The 16,807-nt window shown below is 35.5% G+C and overlaps 1 protein-coding gene across 3 annotated transcripts in view; it reads left to right on the forward strand.

Moving 5' to 3' along the window:
* The window catches only part of ANKIB1 (ankyrin repeat and IBR domain containing 1), a 153,397-nt gene that overhangs the window by 92,321 nt on the left and 44,269 nt on the right, over positions 1 to 16,807 (forward strand). For all 3 annotated transcript variants that reach the window (XM_004776445.3, XM_004776450.3, XM_004776448.3), the window contains exons 6-9: positions 3,530 to 3,738; positions 5,294 to 5,382; positions 10,331 to 10,475; positions 12,318 to 12,484. In XM_004776445.3, the coding sequence (XP_004776502.1) occupies positions 3,530 to 3,738; positions 5,294 to 5,382; positions 10,331 to 10,475; positions 12,318 to 12,484 (610 nt within the window). The remainder of the gene's footprint in view (positions 1 to 3,529; positions 3,739 to 5,293; positions 5,383 to 10,330; positions 10,476 to 12,317; positions 12,485 to 16,807) is intronic.

The raw sequence follows: 16,807 nt of genomic DNA on the forward strand, positions 1-16,807 counted from the left end.
TCACTCAGCTTTACACAGGAAAGTAGATTTGAGTATTATAGTATCTGTTGTCAAATTTAGTCCCAAGGTAATGAAGTTGATCTAGATTAAGCAGAAGACAGAAATGTTTGGCAGTATTTACTATGCAGTAATTGAATTTTAAGGAAAACTCTCTTAGGAATACAGAGGTCATTCTCTGAGTATTTCTTCAGTAATACAAGTAACTTATAGTTGAATGCTACCTAATAAGAAAATAAGTAAAACTTTAAAAATACAAGATGAAGGGCAATTTGCTTATGGTTAGAATTAACTTATATTGAGTATTTTTTAAGCTCCCTTGAAGACTCGTCATCTTCTCCAGGCAACAAAGCGTCAGTGGTCTGCATCTTCTCACTCTCCTCTCTTCCTAGGAAATGATACCTTCTTTGAAGGTTTCTGTAGGTGTAGATTTCTTCCTCTGGACTAGACGTCTTTTCTTAGCTATACAGCCTTGAATATAGCTACCTATTTTTAAGCATCTCTAGGATATCTCAAAAACACCTTAAACTCACCATGTCTAAAACTAAAATCATGCTCTTCCCACTTGTATCTGATTGTCTGGTATTCCTTATTTACATAGATGGCACCAACCAATAAATAGGTAAACCTGGGACCCCAACTTTGATATATCCTGTCCTTCTGACTCTGTGTCCTATTGTCACTTTCACCTTCCATGTGTTAAACTCTTCTCTTTCTCTTTATGTCCTCTACAACCACCCACCTAGCTCTAGCTTCCCTCATCTCTCACTTACACTACCCACTACCATCCTCTTTGGACTGTCTTCCCTCTATTCCTGCCCTGTCCAGTTTCTTTGTTGTAGCTGGAATTGTCTTTTCAAATCTGATTGTGACAGCCTGTCCTTCCTTACACCAAGCTCAGCTTCTCAGTGACTTCCCATCACTCTTGAACTCATGATGAAAAATGTTATTAAAAAGTCCTGCCTGGGGGTGCCTGGGTGGCTCAGTGGATTAAAGCCTCTGCCTTCGGCTCGGGTCATGATCCCAGGGTCCTGGGATCGGGCCCCATGTCGGGCTCTCTGCTCAGCGGGGAGCCTGCTTCACCCTCTCTCTCTCTGCCTGCCTCTCTGCCTACTTATGATCTCTGTCAAATAAATAAATAAAATATTTTTTTAAAAAGTTCTGCCTGATCTAGTCCCTGACCCTCTTCTCAGCCTCTTCTCATATAGTGCCCTCCCTCTGCTCCCCATGCTACAGTTTCATTGAACTTTCATTTCACAAGGATGCCATCTTCCCTCCTACCACAGGGACTTTGAACATGCTGTGAACTACCAGTCTAGAATGTCTTTTCCCCTCCCTTTTACTACTTAACTCCCACTCACCTTTCAGTTGTCCGCTTCAAGCTACTTCCCCAGAGTCACCTTCTCTAAGTGGTATTCTCTACCTGTCCTTCATGTGGGCATTCTGACAGTGATGATTCTTTTACTTAATGTCTTTGTCCTTTCATGAAGGCAGGAATCCTGACTGATTTTTCCTCCCTTTGTATCCCTATTACCCGACACAGTGCTAAGTGAATGATGTGATAGAATCCAAGCAGAAGTTGTGCTGAAAAATATTCATAATATATAAGACTAAAATTTAGCATATTTAATATCTGTTTATAGAAATTATAGTAGTACTTTTTTTCCTTTATTAAAAAGTGACATAGTGGATACTTTTGAAAAATAATCTTACTGTTCTAAGAAAAGTAATTTTAACTTTTTAAGTAAGTAATAACCTGTCAAAACACTAACATCCATGTAGCAACATTTCCTGGAAGGCACCCATGCAGTTTTTTTCCCTTGTTGGATTTTTCTTCCTCTTTGTGATCTGACAGACCCCTTTTCCAATCTTATTTTCCATCTTTTCAAATGACAACATAGTATGCTATTATTTTACAGGAGTGCTTACATCTCTTCCTTATACTTCTGTCCCCTGTTCATCTGGTTTACACAGCTGGAAATACACTTGATGTATCTGTATTGCATCTCTAAATCATAATTATCCTGCTAAACCACCAAATAACACTGATATAATATGGTTGAGAAAAGTCTTGCTTAGAACATTTCCATAGCTTTTTGTATTAGAGCTGTAAAATTGTATAGAATGGGCCTATGTTGAATAGTTGGCTCTATACTACTCTTGACACCATATTTCATTGTGCTACAGTGGAAAGAAAACAGGTTTTAGAATCACAGAAATTGGTTTCAAATCCCTCTCTATCTGTGTGAGCCTATCAAGGTTATATCATTTCTCTGAGTCCTCACTTCTTCACCTGAATGATGATTGAGATGTTTTTTGGGAATAATTTGTGTAAAACAACAAAATAATTAGATTTATTATTTTTATTATTTTTAATGCCTCTGAACGTTATAACAACATGATTCACTGGACTTTAAAAAAATGTTCATAGTAGGAAGATCATCTTTTTTAGTTAAGTCAGATGTGAATTCAATACAAAATGTATACCTGATGTGCTAAAACTTTACAACCATAATCCCTTCAGAAGTTTCTTCTGCTTTCAAGCTGTTGATCAAATAATTTTTGGACTCATTGGCATTTTGACGTGTTTATAGCAAGCAACGTAATCATTATACAACTTGACATCAGTGAAACCAATTGCAAATTTTACAAATTTTCCTGAAAAGAGTAAAATGGCTAAGTCAAATCTATGCCATGAAAAATTTAGTAACTTCCAGAAGTGATATGCAAGGAAACTCCTTTGTATAAATCTTTTTTTTTTTTTAAGATTTTATTTATTTATTTGACAGACAGAGATCACAAGTAGGCAGAGAGGCAGGCAGGCAGAGAGAGAGGAGGATACAGGCTCTCCGCTGAGCAGAGAGCCCGATGTGGGGCTCAATCCCAGGACCATGAAATCATGACCTGAGCCGAAGGCAGAGGCTTTAACCCACTGAGCCACCCAAGTGCCCCGTTTATATAAATCTTATTTTTATTTTAAGATTTTATTTACTTATTTGACAGACACAAGTAGGCAGAGAGGCAGGCAAAGAGAGAGAAAGAGACAGGAGGAAACCTCTTTGTTATTAGTAGAAATGACTGGAAATTTTGACAGGATAGTTAGATATTGACATAGTTGTAAGCCACAGTAAATTCTATTTAAAAATATTTGGGGTTTGGGGCACCTAGGTAACTCAGTCAGTTAAGCGTCCAACTCTTAATCTCAGCTAAGGTCTCAATCTCAGCATCATGAGTTCAAGGCATATGTTAGGTGCCACACTGGGCATAAAGCCTACTTTAAGTAAATAAATAAAAATAAATAAAAAATAAATATAGATTTACTTACTGATTAGTAAGTATAATATACCTAGATATTCATTTGTAATTATTAATTTGATATAATTTTCCTTCCTTTAGATGGCTTATAGCTCTTTAATTCATCCTCACTTTATTTTGTTATTTTTGTTATTTTGTTTATTTTGTTATTATGAGATTCTTAAAACATTACCACATTTCCAATTTTTGAGAGATATCTATTCTATTCTTCTCAAAGACTGGGACAGGGAGAAATTACTTGAAGCTTGGATGTCCAACCCAGAGAACTGCTGCCAACGATCAGGTGTTCAGATGCCAACTCCACCGCCAAGTGGATATAATGCCTGGGACACACTCCCTTCCCCAAGAACTCCAAGGACTACACGTTCTTCTGTCACCTCTCCAGATGAAATAAGTTTGTCTCCTGGAGATTTGGACACCAGTTTGGTATGGTTCAGTATTCAGTGTACTTCCCATAGATTTGTGTTTAGTCTTTTCTCTTTTAAATTATTTAGTATTGTTTCATGGAAGAGGCACCTGGGTGGCTCAGTCATTTAAGCACCCGACTCTTGGTTTTCACTCAGGTTACAGTCTTAGGAGAGATTGATCCCCATGTTCCCCCGTGTCTGGCTCCATACTGGGCTTGAAGCCTGCATAAGATTCACTCCCTCTCCCTTCCGTCTGCCCCTCCCCCATCCCTATGCTTTCATTGTCCCTCTCTCTCTCTTCCTCTCTCTCTCTCAATATGCAATAAATAAATAAATAAATATTTTAAATATATATATATATGTGTGTATGTATATATATTCATTCCCCCACCCCCATGGAACCTCTAGCATATTCTTGTAATTGAATCCTGTACCCTTTTTTAAGGGTTCAATTATTTCACCCTTTGGTAAATACTATCACAGAATATTTTTATTATCTCTGAATTATAGATCAAAAAACAAAAGGTTTTCTTTTCTCATTTCAAAACAGTAAACATAAAAGAGTCTGAGAAAGCCATCTAGTACATTTACACTTAAAATCTCTAGGTGCTTAAAGTTTTAAACACACCATACTGAAATATTAAAAGTTGAGTTTGTGATAGGCACTTTAAATTTTAAAAATGAAAAAAAAGTTGTATTTTCTTGAAAACACTTCTCATATATTGATAATTATGTATTTGTTTCAGTAAAGCTTTGGAGTATATCATCTAGATACATTTTGATAATAAATGTTTGTTTTTTATTGAGAAACAGTATTGCCAATTGTCTATATATATATATTTTTTGCCATTGTCTATATTGTTAATTGGCATAAAAATTGGTATACTGTTATAGGAAATTTTAACGTTTCTTTAATGGTTCATCCCCTCAAAATATGTGATAAAAATGAAAGCATTCTGGGTTTTATCTAGGCCTTCTTGGAAAATAAAATCCTACTTCTATTATTTGCTTCTGTAACATTGGAATGTATCCTTCTAATAAGTCATTGTTTAGAAGATACATAGTTTTGTAACAGGGTTCCTTGGGTAGAAATCCTTAAATTCCTACTCTGAATATCCGGAGTTTTTATCTTGAAAACACAACGTTGCTCTGTTTCTGTAGATTTTCTAGGATGAATATAGGCAAAAGGACATGATATTGAAGTGGTTATTTTGCAGTGGACAGTTTGATCTTGACCTGAATAGATTGTAATGGTTTGTTTCTTGTACTTTTTTTTTCCCCAAATGCATAGTTGCTGATTAATACATAAATTTGGATTTTAAAAGTTTGACTTGTACATTAAACATTTAAGTCCCTTAATAGCTTATAATGAAGTAGGCATGGTATTTGTTATTCAACCAAAAATAGGTACACTGACTTTAACTTCCCTTACAACTTTGAAACACTTAACTTTATAGTTGCTGTGGGTTTTTTACCCACAGTATTTTTACCTTAAACCAATGAGAATAAATAAATATATCATTCTCTGTTCAGAGTATGATTTCATTTAAATCATTGCTCTTCTTCATTTCCAGTGTGACATTTGTATGTGCAGTATTTCTGTATTTGAAGACCCAGTGGATATGCCCTGTGGACATGACTTTTGTAGAGGTTGTTGGGAGTCGTGAGTATATGTGCAGCTTAGTATTTCTTACTGCATGCTAGCACTCTGATTTGGTAATAAAATTGCCTGCTTTAGATATTTAATGATATGGATTATTCATACTGGTTTCACAGTTGCACTGAAATATACTGCACTGATAAGAAAGAATTTTTATCTCATTTTTACCTCTTCACATTTATTCAGTAAAATTTAATTTCATAATTAATATTCTTTAGCTTAATGGAAGGTATTTTTGGAACAAAGCAGGTATATGGAAGTAAGTTTTCTTAGTATTTAATATACATTACATTTAATGTAATATACATGCAAGCCTACACCTAAGTATCAAGAATTAGGGTTTTTTTATATTCTAAGAATTTGAAAGCATTTGTTTTATGCTTTCTCTAAATTTTTTGTAACAAGCAAATAAATAGCCTTTGAAATCTATAAGAATATGTATGTTTAAAATTCCTTCTCAATCAGTTCAAAGGTTGATGTCTCTTCTAGACATGGTTGAGTACAAATGAGAAATTTATTTTGTTTCTTGTGTTTGTCTCTAGTGTTCTTCCCATTATCTTGCTAAGATTTATATTCCCATGCCATCCATTAACTTTGCTGTAATGTTGCACTTTTCAAGATAGGTTTACAAATAAAATGAAGGAGAAGATCTATGTTAATGAGCGATAGAGTATCATGTTATCTCTGGAGCACATAAATCCACTGACTAATGACCTAAGCAAAGCATGTCATTAGTAATTAAGGAAATCTGGTTTCAAACTATTCTTTTTCATGAAGTACTAGGTACCAAGTGTAGGGAGCTGGGGAATACTGTGTTGGGTGAGAGAACAAGAACCTGAGCAAATTTTCTGTTGTCCTAAACATATAATAACTGACATATAATAAGCTACATAATTGAAATAAATAATAAGCCTTGACATATGTACACACCCAAGAAACATTACCACAATCAAAAATTATCCCGAAAGTTTCCTTATTTCTCCTTAAAATCCTTCCCACACTTCTCTGTCTGCCTCCCTCACCCTCCTACTATTTCCTCCCTCCAATTTTTTAGACAACCACTCATCTTTCTATCATTCTGGTTCATTTTGAGTACATCCTAAACCAGGATATAGGGGAAGATTTCATTTGGAGGGGAGAAATATTACTGCTTCTTAAAAAATCAGAATGAATGAGAGTATCTGGTCATTCTTTTTAAAACATAGACTAGACTTCACTCTGAATCTAATTAGATAAGATCATATCTGTACAGCTGATACAGGTAAACTGATTGCCAAGAGTCAGGTTTACAATCCAAATCTAACTGACCTAGTTGTAGGTACAGAAAATGTTCCACAGATATAGTACTTTATTTAGCTTAAAATTGTTAACTCTGTTGTATTAGGGAGTATTTTCTGGGTTCTACCAAGTTTGCTACTGTTGACGATGGTTTCTGTGTGAAAACTGAGTCTCCCCAAAGGATTTACTTGAAGTTTTTGAACTTCTATTTACCTCCCTCACCAAACTTATGTCCCAGGAACCATTTCCCATACTCATCACAGGCTAGCCATGAGAAGTTTATGGTAAGATTTAAATTTGAAAGCTCTAATGATTATTTTCTGTATTACTTTATCAACCTACCTAGGATTCCCCTTTCATCATCCTGCTAGTAGTTCTTGTCAAATCAAGCAGCAAGAAAACAAATTCCAGGTTGGGTGATTTATACATTAAACCATTTTTAAATTAATTGCAGTGCTTTCATAGGCATATAGAAAAGAAACTTACCTGTTTAAGAAGCAGGCAAAAAATTTTAAAGGTCCTTAGATAGTTCAGAAACTCTCAATTTACTCTTCCCTACTCCATAATGTCATCAGTGCAGCCAGATGCTTTGAAGCATCTACTCCAAGCGCTTAAATGAAACAGAAATTACTGTTTTCTACCCAACCTAGATTATCCTTCCTGCTACTTATTAGTTGTTGATTTAGGTAAATGGTAACATCCCTGTGCCTCAATTTCCTTATCTCTAAAATGGTGATAATAGTAAGTACATCATAGAGTTATTGTGAGTTTACTGTTAAATGGCTTAATATATGAAAAATGCTTAAAACAAACAGGGCCTGGCACATAGTTACTACTCAATAAATGGTAGTTATTATCCTCTTTCTAAGGATGACTGACCTTATAAGATAAAAACATAGGTAAAATCTGCCCTAGATTTCTGCCAACTTTTTTCCTTGATATGATAAGCTCACTTAATTCATTTTCCAAGAAAGTCTACTATAAACCCAAGTCCAGGAAATCATTATGTGTGGTTACTGTTTCAGATCAAAATAGTTTCCCATGATAAATGCAGATAGGTCTACTTGTAGCTTGAACAATTTCCTAAGTGCTTTTCCTTGAGACAGCCACCATGCTTTGTTTGGTATGCAGCAGTAGAAATTCATTATGTTTACTTCCCAGTTCTTTTCACAAAATGCCCAAAAGATGTGTACTTGTGAGTTAAGATTTAATAAAATAAATAATCAATAAAATGTATTAGTAATTAACCAATAATTCATAATTTATATTACTCTATCAAGGGTATTCTTAAATGAAACTGGCTTTTTTTTTTCTTTCACTGCAAGTGCAAAGCAGTGAAGAATATATATAGTTTTAACACCATTGCCATGATTCATGCAGGTTTTTATTTATTTATTTATTTACTTGCTTGCTTGCTTATTTATTTAAAAAATAAAACAATTTTAATACCATTATGAAAATAGTTTTGACCTCATAAACCCCCTGAAAAGTCTCAGGTCCACAGATCATACTGTGAGAACAGCTCTAAAGTATTTCCCTGAACACTTTATCCATCTTTATTTCTGCCAAGTTGTTTTTCTCGATACAGGTAATATTTACCGGTAACTAAGGTACAGAATGCCCTTCTGTTGGCGTATGTCAGAGTTTTGTGAAATGTGTGTGGTTTTTGAATCATACTGAAAAATAGAGGGTAAGGTTTTAAACATGTTGAATTTTAAATGCACATGAGACATTTAAACAAAAGTACTATGTATGGTCAAGATCTGTAGCTAAGGAGGGAGATCTGGGCTTTAAATTTCAGAGTCATTAGCATATAGGTGGTAGTTTAATTTGGGAGTATTTAGATCACCCAGGAAGACTGAATGAAATGAGAAGGGGAAAGTTTTGGCATGAAAACCCCAGAGAACAGTAAAACGTTAAGTGATCAGGAGAGTGAAAAGCACTAGTGAAAAAGTTGAGTAAGAAGCAACCAAAGGTAAAAAGAATGCCAGGGGGGATAATAAGTCCTAGAAGCCAGAGAAAAGAGAGAATCTGAAAGAAGGAACTATTTAGCAGTATCTGATGCTCCAGAGAAGTCAGGCCAGAAAAAAACTGAGATGTCTTGAATCCTTGAGCTAATGGGTAGTCTTAATGGCCTGTTGAGAGCTGGCCATTCAGTTTAGAGGTGATAAAAGCCAGAGTGTTGCTGGTTGAGAAGTGAATGGGATAGAGTTGAGGAATGACAAATCATTAAACTATTTCGTCAAGAAACTGGTGGGAAAGGAAAGTGGAGCTAAAAAGATCATTTAGTTGAGAAATGTTTGAGCGTAGGAAAAAAACTTGAGTGTATTGACTGTGCCAAAGACCGATGAGGAAGACAAAAAGACAGAGACAGAGAGAGGGGATTGGTTTCTGGATTGTGCAAATTCTGGAGCTGTCTGGAGTATTTACAGATTAGCTTAGGGTGTATAGGAGGAAGCCCTCTTTCACTGAAGGGAATAGTGAGAGGAAGGCAAAGATAGCTAAAGATATGGGTAGGTTCAGGATGTGGTAGGGAGGATATTAGAGAGGGCTCTGTTTTCTTTAAAGTGCCAGGATGGTACTGTGAGAGAAGGTGGAAATGGACCAGAGAGAGCAGATCTGATGAAGTCTCAGTTAGCTTGATTTTTTTTTTTTTTTTTTTTGAATGCAGTTGAATTAAGACACTGAGAGAACCAAAGGGAAAATACTGCAGGCAGAATGGTCAAACTGTTGACGGTGATCACTAGAGAATGGTGACTTAGTTCCCTGGCTTTCCATATATTTCCTCTAGGTTTAAGTGTTAAATCACACTTCAAAAGCTAATTTGTTTCTTGTTTTTCTATAGAGAATATTAATAATAATAAAAATAAAACCCTGCTAAAATTTATAAATTCTTATTCTATGCCAGCACCCAGCAAATACTCACACATTATATCATTTAATCTGTGTAACAACCCTCAAGAAGTGCTTATTATGACCTTCATTTTACAGATAGTGAAACTGAGGGACAGAACAGGTATATAAATTGTTGAAGATCATATGACTAGTAGTGGCAGACCTGGAATTCTCTAACTCCAAACCCTTCTCCTTAACCACTTGATTCACCTTAGGCTAGATTTCTGCCACTCTCCAGGATAACTTTTCCCTGCCTCAACTAGTGTGCCTAGATTAAGATATGCAACTTAATACTTATATAAATGAAATATAAAGAGGTAGTCTTTTCTTCAAAAAGGTATGCTGTCTTCCAGTGCCACTCCCAAATCTCTTGGATTAGCCATTATTTGATTCTGTATAATTGCTCCTTTTTTTTTTTAAAGGTATAGAATATTGAGAATTGAATATGACCTTCCTAAACCACTCATTTCTGAAACTTGGATACTGTTTCAGATTTTTAGAGAGGATAAAGTAAAAGAAGAGCACTGTGAAAACATATATAAAAAACATAAATACAGTATGTATATTCATATATGTGTGTATAAGTGAATGAATGGTTGGACAGGTAGTAAGTATTCAATAAATAATGTTTTGAATTATATAAATCAGTGCATTACAACTGATATTTCATCCTTTGTTCATTGGTATTATTTTACTTATACTCTAACAGAAAAATTCATGGAATTTGCAAATAAATTATATTCTTCCCTTTTTTCTATCAATTGATAAATTTTATTAGGTTTTTGAATCTGAAAATTCAAGAGGGTGAAGCTCACAACATTTTCTGTCCTGCATATGATTGCTTCCAACTTGTGCCTGTGGATATCATAGAAAGTGTAGTTTCTAAGGAGATGGACAAACGATATCTACAGTTTGATATTAAGGTATGCTGCCAGTTATCCGATTTCATTTTCATTTTATGAAACCTGCATAACAGATTTTATTTAATTTTTTTGTTTTATTTTTAAAAACACATAAAATAATGGACTCTGATTTTGTCTCCCAGAAAAACTGCATGAAGGAATGGTGGCATGAAGTAAAGTTTTAAGCAAAAGCATTTTTTTTAAAGATTTTATTTATTTGAGAGAGAAAGAGAGAGCACATTTGTAAGAGCAGGAGGAGGGGCAGAAGGAGAGGGAGAAGCAGATTCCCCACTGAGGAGGAACCCCAACACCATGACTCAAGCCCAAGACATAGATCTTAACTGATTGAGCCAGTCAGGTGCCCCCACCTTTAAGAGCAATTTTATTTATTCATTTATTATTTGTTTGTTTGTTTTAGAGAATGCATGCACATGTACATGTGAGTAGGGAGAGGGGCAGAGAAAGAGGGAGAAAGAATCCCAAACAGGTTCCACGCTCAGCACAGAGCCCAACATAGGGCTTGATCTCACAACTCTGAGATCATGACCTGAGCCAAAACCAAGATTTGGGCACTTAGAACTGACTGACTACCTACGCACCCTAAAGCATGATTTTATAGTTATGATAGATAAAATTAAAGTAAAAAATTGTAGTAGTAATTTACCAAACAACAAACAAACTTATTCAAAACTATTTACTCATTTGCCTGTTGGACTTTTGTAACTGATCAAGACAGTGTTCAGAGTAAATAACACCTATTTTTCAGTTTTCCAAAAGACATATTTTAGACTTCTAAATGTAAATATTCAGAAATAAAGATTATCAACTTGGAATGGGTTTTTTTCAAAGAATAGTTTCATATAATGAATTATAATGTTTCTTTTTTTCCTATATTTATTTTCATTTAAGAATTGTCCAGAAGTATGCAAGTTACTTTCTTGTGTGGTCTAAAAATTATACTTTGGGGATGCCTGGGTGGCTCAGTCAGTTAAGTGTCCGACTCCTGATTTCAGCTCAGGTCATGATCTCCAAGTCGTGGGATTGAGCCCCACATCAGACTCTGTGCACAGCAGGAAATCTGCTTAAGATTTTCTTTCTCCCTCTCCTTTTGCCCCTCCTCCCCTATAGTCATGCACGCTCGCTCCTTCTCTCTAAATAAAGAAAAAAATTGTGCAAATTTTTTGTAGTCTAAACCTATGTCATATGGACTTTTCAAAAAGATGTCCTGCTGTTTCATAACAAAACATCATAATCTGGATTTTTATGTATTACTGGGGTATCATTTAGAAATTTACAGTACTAATACAACTAATACTCATATAATTATTTTCCATCAGAAAAGCAGCAGATTGTATGAGAAAACGTTTTTTTTTAAAGATTTTATTTATTTATTTGACAGAGATCACGAGTAGGCAGAGAAGCAGGCAGAGAGAGAGGAGGAAGCAGGCTCCCTGTTGAGCAGAGAGCCCGATGTGGGGCTTGATCCCAGGACTCTGGGATCATGACCAGAGCCAAAGGCGGAGGCTTTAACCCACTGAGCCACCCAGGCGCCCCGTAAATATTTTTAAATTATGTATTTTCTGTGTGAATAATTGCATTTTTGCTTGATCATCATTACCTGGTTTTTAGATTAAAGAAAACATAAATTTAAAAAGTCACATTGTTTCTAAGGTAATTATGTCTTTTTTCCTTCTTATTATAAGTTCCATACTTTTTGGTACTATTTTTAAGTATCTCTTGAAACTGATTTCTCCTTGTTTTTTAGTTCCCCCTTTTTTCCCTCTAAAGTAAATTGACATGAGATATGCTCTGAGAATTAAGAGTTAAAATATTTGTTATGTTTTATTATTGCTGTTTCAACAGGCCTTCGTTGAAAATAATCCTGCCATTAAATGGTGTCCTACTCCAGGTTGTGAAAGAGCAGTCAGACTTACAAAACAAGGGTCAAATACATCTGGGTCTGATACACTCAGCTTTCCCTTGCTCAGAGCTCCTGCTGTGGACTGTGGAAAAGGACACCTCTTTTGCTGGTCAGTATAAGAGAAGTTGGAATCAGCCTAATCCCCTTTCTCACAGCTTTTAAAGAGACTTTTAAACAGAATTAGGTCTTTAGAGTATAGTATATTTGATATCATTCTTATTAATTTAAAAAATGTGTGATGTGATGAATAGTCATAATTTATATTTATTTTGTACTTGATGTGTACCAAGCATTATGCCAGATATTTTCATATATTGAATTCTCCCAACAGTGCTATGAGTTCAGTATTGTTACTACACCCATTTTACAGATAAAGAAACTCAGGCATAGAGAAGTTGCCCAGGGATATGCAGCTAAGAAATGGCAGACATGGAATTAGAACCAAGCTCTGATTCTAGAACCCATGCACTTAAACTCTAGTAACAAATTGCTAAGAATAGACTAGAACATGTTTAGAACTTAAATTTTTTCTTAAAATTGAAGACTCTAGCAGTGATTCTTTTTTTTTTTTAATATTTTATTTATTTATCTTACAGACAGAGATCACAAGTAGGCAGAGAGGCAGGCAGAGAGAGAGGAGGAAGCAGGCTCCCTGCTGAGCAGAGAGCCTGAGGTGGGGCTAGATTCCAGGTCCCTGGAATCATGACCTGAGCCAAAGGTAGAGGATTTAACCACTGAGCCACTCAGACGCCCCAACTCTAGCAGTGATTCTTAACTGTGGATGCCTAGAATTAACTAAGACCCATTTTCCCAAATTTTCACTGTAGGCCCCAACAAGTTAAATTTTTGATGTACTAGGTTTTGGAGTAGGGCCCCCAAAAAGAGGCTTGTAGGAGGTTCTAATGGACAGTCCTAGCTAAGAATCAGTTTGTATGTCTTGTGTTTTTTAACTGTATGTCTATCAGCACTCTGCTTTATTCAGAGTAGATTCAATAGTTAACTGTTGGGGGTTTTTTTAGGTAATTAAATGATCAGAAAAAGAATAGCATTTGTTCTTCTTTTCTCTCATTTCCAGATTTATCACATATGCAAGGGTATACTTTAGATGGATATAAGACTACTTACTTACTTACTTATCAGAAACCAAAGTCAAATTATAGCACTGCTATACTAAAAAGGCATAGTTATAGAAATAATTCTATCCTGAAAGGTCTATTACTTGCCATCATCATCATTATCATAAGCTAAAAATATTTCTTGATTTGCCAGTCTATATATAGCAGTGAACTCTCTAGGTCAGGTGTCAGAAAACTACTGTTCCCACCAATTTTTATTGGAATACAGCCATACCCATTTGGGCCAGTTTATTTTCTGTGGCTGCTTTCAGACCATGGCAACATTATGTAGTTCTGACAGAAACCATATGGCCTACAAAACTGCCCAAATATTTACCATTTGGTTCTTTACAGAAGAAGTTTGCTAGACTTCTGTGCTAGGTGCTTGAATGAACTGATTGATGAAAGGAAAATCATATTGACTACTATGATGACTAAATCAGTCCCAGCAAGTAAAATAGCAACAGAATATTGAATAATAGGTTATATCCACGTGCCTTATAGTAATTTTTCAAAACATTTACAAGACAAATTCATAATTTTTAGTTTTACATGTTTTACTGTTTACTGATTGGTTCTTAACTCTACCTCAGTGCCTCACCAGAAGAGGTCAGGATCTAGCTCAGAAGTACAAGTGAGTGAATGAATACACATGAGCTTAATTGTTCATAAATATATAGTCCTTAGATGAATATAAACTCACTTTACTATAACATAAGAATATTGAAGTTAAAAAATAACGAAGCTTCCTCTTTGAGATGGTGTGGAGTTTCTTCCAAAATTTAAGCTCATGTGCCTAAGGCACCCCACTATGTGTACCCTGTGCATCTAAAGTGATACTAAGCAGAGGAGCCTAGGTAGCTCAGTGGGCTAAACAACTGACCTCCTCTCATGTCATGATCTCAGGGTCTTGGAATGGAGTCCTGTGTCATAGGCTCCACGCTCAGTGAGGAGTCTATGTGACCCAATCCGCCCTCCACACCCGCCCCCTACTTGTGCACTCTCTCTCCCTTACACTCTCTCTGTCTCTGTCTTACTCTCTCAAGTAAATAAATAAAATGTTTATTTAAAGAAATGGAAAATATAAATTAGTAAAAACACTTAGAAGTAAGGAGAAGAGAACATTTGCTAAGATCAGAGAATAATAAAGTTTTAAAAGGAAAAGAAGAACCTGTGATTAGCATTCTCTTATTAAGCTATGTGGTTTTTGTGGTCTGGCTTACCAGCTTTTACTACAGATGAGCTTTCACTCCTTGAGTATGTCACAAGTAATAAGTTTGGTTTGACTAAACATGACAGAACTAGTGGAAAAACCTACCAATATAGATTAAGCTTTAAAAGCTATATGAATCAATCTGTAAGTATATATTATCATGCTATAAATGTACATTTCTAGACCAGTGTTTGGAGAAATATATTCACTTATTCTTTCTCACATCCTAAAATATTGGGTTGGTTATAGTCAAGATTCATTGGCGACCGTATACTAAAACCACAGGCCCTCTGTTGAATTTTATCCTGGTTCAGGGGACCTGTGAATGGCCACATGGATTCAGGGCCACATTTGGTAATTATTTACTCTTTCTCCTATTCGTGAGAGTGGTAGAGAGCATAACAAATAGAATCATTTTCTGGATGTAACAATTCCAATTCTAAATCCTATTCTAGAATTTTTACATCGCCTGCTTCATCTCTCTAGGCATTAATTTGCAGTCTCTGTTTTTACATTCTTACCTTCCTACTCTTATTTATGTAGTGTAAGAGCTTTACCTATAAGGAGAGAAATTTCTAAGAATTAAAAAAAAAAAAAAAAACGAAATTCTAAGAGTTCTACTGCCCTTATCTACTATTTCAAAGAGAGGCAAAATCTGCTATATGTAAAAGGAAGCTTTATAAGAGATATCTTTATAAAATAAAGGCATATGATTCTGGGTTTTGCTTCTTTCTTTCCCCAGAAAACTCATAAATACTCAGAAATATTCTTTAAAGATGATTATAAAAACCACAAGAAAAGGCACTAATAGCTCCTTTTTTTTAAGAGCTGCGTGTGACAGAATGAATTGAGAGCCATCCCCAAAGGATGTGTGCCTGGATATAACCAAACATATTTATTGATAAGAGGAAAGGTAGGAGTAGACATTTCCCTTCCCACCACAGTTTAGCCCTTTCTCTTGTCATTTGTTTTCACCCACCACTTCTTTGCCCTTATTAACTGAACGTAGAATACTTTCTCCCCCTAGCCTATATAATTGTATTTTGTCTGATTTGACTATATTACCCCTGGACATTGTTCATAACGTGAGCCAATGACCATCTCCCCTCTGTTTTTATTAAATAGAATATGCTACTATGTAACTTCTGTGCCCTCTGAGCAAACTCCAAATGTTTCTTCTCTGAAGCAACTCCTTAAAGATTTGCTCTCAGGGGCACCGGGGTGGCTCAGGCATTTAAGCATTCAACTCTTGATTTTGGCCCAGGTCATGATCTCAGGGTCCTGGGATCAAGCCCCACATCAGACTCTGCACTCTGCATGGAGTCTACTTGTCCCTCTCCTTCTGCCCCTCCCCCTGTTTATGCTCTCTTTTTGTCTCTAAAAAATAAATAAAATCTTTTTAAAAATAGAAAATAAAATAAAGATTTGTGGTCAGAAATACTTAATACCACCCAAATTCTGTTCTATGAAGAGAGGAATTCAAATTTAACCTTAGGTATAGTGGCCATTTCCCTCCTCTGTTATCTCAGAGTATCCCCACTCCCTTCAGTCACAAGCATTGCCCCTGGAAATGGAGAAACTTAAATGGAATTCATCTCTTCTAAATCCATAGACAGTCAAATGTATTTTAGAGTTATTCAATAAAATTGACTGGCATGAATATTCTAAAAACAGTACTGTGTTTTTAATGTATCAACCAGCTGTGGAACATTTATTTAGTGAACTATGCAAAGAAACCTATAAAATAGTGTCACCATCACCATGAGACAGATTGAACCCAGTAAGATTTGGATTATAGAGATACAACTGATAAGAAATCCCAGCCATCAGGTTTCTAGTCCACTGAAGTTTCCAGTGAATCAGAATACAGTGAGCAGACTTGTCAGGAATTTGGGAAATTTTACAAGTGAGTGTGTATTAGTGCATTAATACTATCATCAGCTCGTTCTGCTTTCCTCCAATATCCACAGTAAGGATTTTGATAAAGTCTACTTTCCTGTTAGGAACATGAATCTTGATTGAGTTAAAGCATAGTTTCATGCTTCATCTCCCCCCACAGACTTCACAGACAGTGGACTCTTTAGGAGTCCTCTGGGCAAAATAA

The sequence above is a fragment of the Mustela putorius genome, unplaced genomic scaffold (genome assembly GCF_011764305.1).
Source record: "Mustela putorius furo isolate JIRA1106 unplaced genomic scaffold, ASM1176430v1.1 tig00003845_pilon_pilon_pilon, whole genome shotgun sequence".
Classification (NCBI taxonomy): Eukaryota; Metazoa; Chordata; class Mammalia; order Carnivora; family Mustelidae; genus Mustela; species Mustela putorius.